A 7,972-nucleotide genomic window follows, 5' to 3' on the forward strand; every position below is an offset into this window, starting at 1 on the left:
AACATGAGTTTAGTTTTTTAAGACCTAAAATAATTAAACATTGATGTATGTTTCATAACAATTTTTAATATATAATTTACTTGGTAACTTTGTATTGAAATATATGATAAAACTAACGTTAAATCTCTTTGAAATCTTTACTTATCGGGAACCCATGACATTCAAAATTAGGAGGTTACTTATGGTTCAAGGAACCTTCATGGCTTCATGCATGCACATGCCTGAAGCTTCCTTATCATGAATTCCTACCAATATTTTTCCACATGTATATTAAAGTTTGGCAACTCCGTAATCCATGTAAGACAAAATTTCAGAAGTCAAGGAGTCCAAATCCATTGCTGACGTCGCACTTGTTTTACAAGACGCTAATTAGAAAAAAGAAAAAATAAAAAGCATCCCGAACAGAAAAACATTTCAAAATCATGTTGTGCGTTGGCGGCTTGGTGGATTTCGGGTTGTCGGGTAGGGTATATAGGTGAAACCAAACCTGTTTTATATATTTATTCGTGTAATGTTTGTGTCTGACACACTTCAAATCGGGTTGTGTTTGTTTGTCATGTTATGGATCAACCTGTTTAATGTTTATTTGCAAATATGAATAGTAATTAATGACTTAGTAACAGTTTAATCAACCAATAACTCAAATGTACATTTTTTGCAGTTAACTAAAAAAAATAAAATAAAATAAAATTTACTTAATGGGTTGTGTTTTGACTTACCCAAGTATCAAACAAGTCGTGCTCAAGTTGACCTATTTAATAAAAAAGTGGTGTTAGTCTACCCAAAAAATATTTTTTTTCGTGTCATGCTTGGGTCGTATTTTAAGTCGTGTTAATTAGGAATTGCCACCGTACTATCGTAAGCATGCACATTCAACCTAGTTCTTTATGAGCTTGTGGCATAATGGTCCAAAATGTTAAGAAAAGTAAAGAATTCTAATTCTGTGATTGACAAAGTTGTAGACTTACGAGCAGGACAGGACTATTGGATGTATAACTTAACCGTTTTAAAATAAATTTAGTGAATCTAGCATTTTTTTTAATTGATTTGAAACAATGAACGTGACAGTGAGATGGGTAAATTGTCAATTACATTATAAAAAATTTGATGATCAACAACTTTATATTTTAATTATATTAAATATTAATATGCATGGCACACATGTAAAATATGTTACCTCAATTCATTCACTTATTTTTTTTTACTCATTTTGACTTTTCTTTCGTCAAAATAGAGAGTGTGACATTTGTAACATTTTCTTTTAACGATAATTTTTTTTTGTCACCCAGATATTTGAACACTCCACTCTTTAAAAATACTAAACACTATCTAACTTCTTGACACTAAACCAATGGTCTTTTGGTGACATTTGTAACATTAAAGGTTCTAATGATCCGAATGAGTAATAATATAACTTTATGAAAAAAAAAAAAAAGAAAAAAAAGAAGAAGAATATGTTTGTTCTATATAAATAGGAGATAATACGAAGAGTTATATTAACACCAAATTTGAATAATACACTTTTTTCCTATAACATAACACCACCTTGAATTATTAAAACGTGTTATCTTATATCATAAAAGTTACTTTCATTCCTTTAAGAAACCATTATGATTTTTAAGTCAACCGAAGAGCACTAACGGACATGCTATTGAAACTTTTTGGTCAGGACTTTAAGCCTCAACTTGCTTAATCTTAAACGTAACAAAGACCTAAGACTATCTGCAGCGCAAAGAAAAACACGGTGCACATAGCTGATGTGGAGGCGCATGTGTGACATACAGCATTGAAGCCAAGTACATTTAAAGGGTGTGCACGTCAGGACGTGCAGCAAGATGCTGCTGTTTGTGGGTCCACTTGCTCCATTCACAATTTTATTTTATTTATTAACCATTAAATACAATAACAGTAATAATAATAAATAACAATAATAATTAATAATTATACTTAACAATAATAATAAATTAACACAAACGGTCATAATTAACTTAAATAAATAAATAAAATAACATAATAATAAATAATAATTTAATTACAGTTAGTTTTTTTGTCTTTTTCTTAATGGCTAGTTTTTTTTTTGTTGTCTTTTCCTAACGGCTAGTTTTTTTTTTGTCTCTATCTTAACGGCTAGTTTTTTTTCCAACATTTATAAATACTATTTCAACCTTTAAACAATTTCACATCCAACTATCTCTCATATCTCATATTCTTTTAATCCATATATTTCAAGATGAGCTCCGGTGATAATGATACCCCGATGAGCATTCCATACATGCTTGCACAAGAATTTCAACTTTTGATTTCCGATGATGTGGAAGATCTCGCTATGCAGTTTTTTGAGCTTGACCATGAAGAAGAGTCGAGTTCTTCCCAACGAGAAAAAGCGTAAAGAAATAGATAGGGGTCGTAAGGATGCAGACGCACACTTGTGTAATGATTACTGTAACATCCAACTTTTTGTGTTAAATAATAAATAATGGAAAGTTTTGTTAGTAACTATGTGTCATTAAATTAGTCGTGTGTTAAATGTTTGGATAAGGATTTGAAATGGGAATGGAGAGTGGGTGGTGGGACCCATAACCCACTATATAAACCCAACCCACCCACCATTTCACCATTTTGTCTCCCTCCCCACACACTTCTTCTCTCAAACACCCAGATCCAAATCCGAGCAAAAGAAAGGTGAATCTCGTGCTCAACGTTATCGAGCAACAAGAAACGTTTGGAAGATCCTGCGTCTTGTCCCGATCTGAACTCGAACCCGAAGCAAAAGGTAGGTTTCTGTTTAAATGGTTAAGTTTTATGGTTAGAATCGGCATGCAAACAGATATAATGATAGATCGGGTTGTGAAATGTAAGAAAAATATAAACTTGGTAAGTTAGAACCTCTCGGGTGCACTTTGTGATAAAAAAGGTGGTGTTTAGACATTGAGAGATGGGTTCAGGATCAGGTGCATGAGGTCAGAATGTGTCGAAAGTTGGGAAAGAGTAAAAATCAGGTCCTGAGGAAGAGCCACAAAGTAAAATGGCTTTAAAATGGTAAAAACGAATAAAGGAAGGCATTTCGCTTCGCTCAGCCTTGAGAAGCGAAACAGGCATTTCGCTTCGCTCAACCATGCGAAGCGAAACACTCCCATGCGAAGCGAAGCGCTCCCATGCGAAGCGAAACAAAACCTCCCATGCGAAATTGTTTAAGCTGTGATGCGTTTTTGTTAAAGGACTGTTAACGAAAATAAAATTTTTCCGAGCTGACTTGGCAGCTCAACCCCAGCCAGGGGCTTTGCCCCTTGGACCCTGCTAGGGGCTGCCGCCCCTAGACCCTGCTACCAAGGGTGCTGCCCCCGGACCCCCGTTAGTTGAGGGTTTCATAAATTTAGATGTAGGAAATAGTGGTAATAGATAATTGACACGCATAATGTATTGTACAGTTAGCCGTGCTCAACTAAAGAAGGGAATTACCATTAACGGCGAGAGAAATCGACTCCAAGTGAGTTCTAGCCCCATTTCTCTTTGAAATGTTTTCGGGGCTGTGTGCATACTCCTATATGATAGTTAACACATTTACTTAATTGATAAGTGTATGATACGTGTATGACTATGTATTGGATGTTATTACTATATAATGATAATATGAATGAGCATGTATGTATGTATATATATATATATATATATATATATATATATATTATACATGAGACAAGTAAAATATGCACATATGATAAATGTATGGTTATTCGAGGCAGTAGGGACCAGACCCTTATAATATCTGTGATGATAGGGACCAGACCCTTATAATATCTGTGATGATAGGGACCAGACCCTTACAATATCTGTGATGTTTAATGTAGAATAGCTTATGGTATACCATAGGGTTTTATGAAAGAAAGTATGTAAGTACGTTTGCATGTATATAAGGTATATATGTGTAACACCCCAACCCGGAGCAGGCTGACATGTCACTATTACAGATATCATAGACCAAACAAAAACCATTTAAATGAAATGAAAAGAATCCCATGGCAACCAAAAGAGTTAAAAACACTGAAAGAAATTCTAAGTCAAATTTATTAAATGCTTAAATAAAAGAAAATTAAATCAAGTCCTTATTCTTGAGCTTCATTTTACTCTCATCACTGATCTCCCCGATTTCCCGAATTACCTGTTAGCAAATAAGACAGACACAAACAAGAAAATACGGCTGAGCCAAAAATTGCCTAGTAACGGAGAGAACAATAGTACAGGTAAAGGCATACATAAGACAAAACACATACTGAAATAAAACTGAAACTATTGCGGATATAAAACCACGTTTTAGACCGAACTATAATTAAATGCGAAACATAATCCGATACACGATCGGGACGTAATCTGAATATACTCAAATTTAATCAAATGCGTATACACATATCAAAACGGACTAGAAATATAGCAAAACAAAATATAATTACTAAAACACATGACGATGATGTTAAAATAAATAGGTCGTGTAATACGGAAACACCCAGAGCCTAAACAGAGGGGTACACAGCTAGCTAGTCCATGCACCAAGGAGACGGTGTGGGTGGCGTGCACACATTGTTCCATCTCAAACAGAAGTCAGGAGTCAGGAGTCAGGAGTCGGAGCTAAGATCGATCTATATGCCTCTAAGTGGCCAAGGTACTACATGAGTACTTTCAGAGACGCCGTGAACTTTGATTACGCACTGTCACGATAAGTGCCATGTCGTTGACGCCCCAACGACAAGTCAGAAATGCTCGGGTAACAGAGTACTGAAGCTAAATTCATATAACTAAATTCGAACAGGAACATACAACAATTAATACAAAATATATATAACCTATTGCATGTTAAAAACTTAATATTAAACATATCATACGGATAAACTGAACTCAATCTGAAACTGAAAAATAACAAAAATCCGCACTACGAAGTGACGGACATAGAATATAATATAGAACCAGTACGATGAGTGAAGAAAACTAAAATCCGTACTACAAAGTAACGGAATATAATTAATACTAACAGGAAACAAAAACAGAATCCGTACTGCGAAGTAACGGAATATAATTAATACTATGAGTGAAAGAAAAAAAGAAAATGTACTACGAAGTAACAAGAAACAGAATCCGTACAACAAAGTAGCGGACTATAATTAATACTAAGAGCAACAAAAACAGAAGCCGTACTATGAAGTAACAAGAAACAGAATCCGTACAAAAAAGTAGCGGACTATAATTAATACTAAGAGTAACAAAAACAGAAACCGTACTATGAAGTAACAAGAAACAGAATCCGTACCTTATAAGCGAGTAGCGATAATCGTAAAAAGACTTAAGCTTGATTAAACGTCGAGAGAACCTACAATTATTGTTTTATTGTAACTTAGATCATGTTATTTCATTCGGGTATGCTTACAATTCATATACTATTTATTCGTTATCTAATAAAGAAGTTCATGCATACAATGTTAAACAATAATTATTCTTTTCTATTTGTTATCAATATTACAGCTTTAGAACTTTTTATATGAACGCTTATATTTTTGAATTGGATGAGACATGATTATTATTTAATTTACCAATCATCTCAAATAATGTATACTATTCTGATTAGTTTTAACATGGTTCCAACTAATAATTATCCTTTCCATAAATACTTATTCACTTTGAGTTTCATAACACAGTTAACTTCCGAAAACACCGACAACAAGATTTAGCAAGTAAAATATAACAACCAAAATTCAGATTTATATATGACATCGTGTGTGTGTATATATATATATATAGATATATATATATAGTGAGCCATCGGTCTCTGGTAAACTAATTAGTGAAGTTTGTTTTCAAAGTTTGTTGAACATATATATGTTAATCTCGTCTCGTTAAACCCCAGATTTTAAACCCGTAATTCGAATATGAAACGAGCGAGAAAGATAAAAAAATAGCGAAATCGATCATGTATTAGGCTGTTACCTTCAAGGTGGGGGATTCACGGTGGCGGTACATAGCGGCTTAATGCGGAAACACAGAGAGCGGAGGCGAGCTGTGGTGTGTGACTACCGGCGTTGTCAGCGAGAATTTGCGTAGAGGTGGTTGCGGTGCCCGCGGCTTCTCTGGCGAGTTGCAGAGCGGCGGTGACTAGTTTAGGCTCCAGCGAATAGCGCGGCCTTCCTTCTAACAACCAATGGCGTTGACGGTTGTTTCCGGCGAGTTGTAGGGCTGCGGCGGTGATGGGTATTCGGCAGAGAGAGATTAAGGTTTAAGGTTTTGATAAAAGAAAACAATAATCGTTCTTTGTATTTATGATAGTCGACCCCCCTGAATTCGCGAAATCAACAACAGTTTGTTTTTGAGTCTACCACGTTCTCTCGTCGGAAAGGTCGGGAAGAAGAAGATAAGCATGGTTTTCAGATTTTACTTTAGTTAATTGGCAAGAATAGCCCTTCTAGTCTAGAATAGTTTTTTTTTAAACACCCTAAACTTATTGTTATGTTATATCGATTGAGTAACATTAATTAATATATCACATTCGGTTAGTTATCATTGACATTCGATCAGTTTTTAATAATTACCGATGCGTTATAATAATTCGATATTTAATGTTTTAGGCTTTCAAATTCTCGTATATTATAATATGAAAGGAGCAATAGAAAACTAAGGTATGAATACGTATCTTCGGACGCGTATGAGTAAGGGTATGAATGTATTGTATGTTAATTGATTAACTAGAACTCACTCAGCGTAGCTGACTTTTAGTATGCACGCAGGCAAATAGGTTGAGGCAGCTGGCTTAAGGAGGGACACAGGGCATGGACTGAAGAGACTGGCATCCATGATGAAGTGTTATGACTATTTTAATTAATTATTTATGAAAAGACAATTTGTATGTTAAGACAAGAATGAATGTTTTGTAATGTGATGTTTGAAGTTTTTAATTATTCCGCGAAGTTTTTAATTCACTCTGATTTTAGAACTGTGTTTATGAGTAAATCCAACACCAAAGTAGGGTTACCGGGAATGGGGCCTTACAATTACTTTGCTCCAAGCCCGGTGTATGATAAGAGCTTCTTCAGACGCCGATTCAGGATGAGCCTACGTCTATTTAATCGCATTGTCGCCGACGTATAAGAAGCAGGTAAATGTGAACATTATAAATATTTTACACAAAGATATGATGCAGTAGGTAGAAAGGGTCTGTCACCAAGACAAAAATGCACAAGAGCCATACGGCAGTTAGCTTATGGCGCTACAGCTGACCAATGTGATGAATACATACGCATTGGTGAAAGTACCGCCCTCGAATGTCTACATAAGTTTTGTAGGTCTATTGTGGAAGTTTATGCAACAAAATATCTAAAAAGGCCAACCAAAGATGATATTAATCGGTTAGTTGAGGAGCATTCAACCGTGCATGGGTTTCCAGGAATGCTTGGAAGCATTGATTGTATGCATTGGGCTTGGCGTAACTGTCCAACTGCATGGAAAGGTCAGTATACTCGTGGTGATCATGAGCATCCAACCATTATGCTAGAGGCAGTTGCATCACATGACTTATGGATTTGGCATGCATTCTTTGGAGTAGCTGGATCAAACAATGATATCAACGTACTCAATCAATCCCCACTATTTAATCAAATCTTAGAGGAGAGTGCACCAAAATGTAACTTTACCATGAATGGGAATGTGTATACAAAAGGGTATTATCTTGCAGATGGCATTTATCCATAATGGGCAACACTAGTAAAGAGTTTCTAACATACACCTGAAAACAATTTGAAAATGATGTTTTTTAAGAGACACCAAGAGTCTGCAAGAAAGGATGTAGAGAGAGCATTTGGTGTCCTTCAAGCTAGGTGGGGAATGATACGAGGTCCAGCTAGATCTTCCACCATACCGGTATTAGGTGATATAATACACACATGTATAATACTGCATAACATGATTATAGAGGATGAAGGTCATGCTGTAACTA

At 35.3% G+C, this 7,972-nt stretch overlaps 1 protein-coding gene across 1 annotated transcript; it reads left to right on the forward strand.

Moving 5' to 3' along the window:
- The first annotated feature begins 2,230 nt into the window (after positions 1–2,230).
- Positions 2,231–7,728, forward strand: LOC143536924 (uncharacterized). The gene is made up of 2 exons (XM_077030805.1): positions 2,231–2,385; positions 7,170–7,728. Exons 1-2 carry the CDS (start codon positions 2,231–2,233, stop codon positions 7,726–7,728), a joined length of 714 nt encoding a protein of 237 aa, XP_076886920.1.
- Positions 7,729–7,972: the final 244 nt, after the last annotated feature.

The sequence above is a fragment of the Bidens hawaiensis genome, unplaced genomic scaffold (assembly GCF_021521415.1).
Source record: "Bidens hawaiensis isolate Kalapana, Puna unplaced genomic scaffold, B.hawaiensis_p1.1 tig00010985_1, whole genome shotgun sequence".
NCBI classification, from domain to species: domain Eukaryota; kingdom Viridiplantae; phylum Streptophyta; class Magnoliopsida; order Asterales; family Asteraceae; genus Bidens; species Bidens hawaiensis.

Excerpts from the sequence above, each read along its gene's own strand:
- LOC143536924 (XM_077030805.1), top strand. The coding sequence starts at position 2,231 with ATGAGCTCCGGTGATAATGATACCCCGATGAGCATTCCATACATGCTT. Across the intron at positions 2,386-7,169 it reads TCTTCCCAACGAGAAAAAGC|ATATGATGCAGTAGGTAGAA; the intron begins GTAAAGAAATAG and ends TTTTACACAAAG.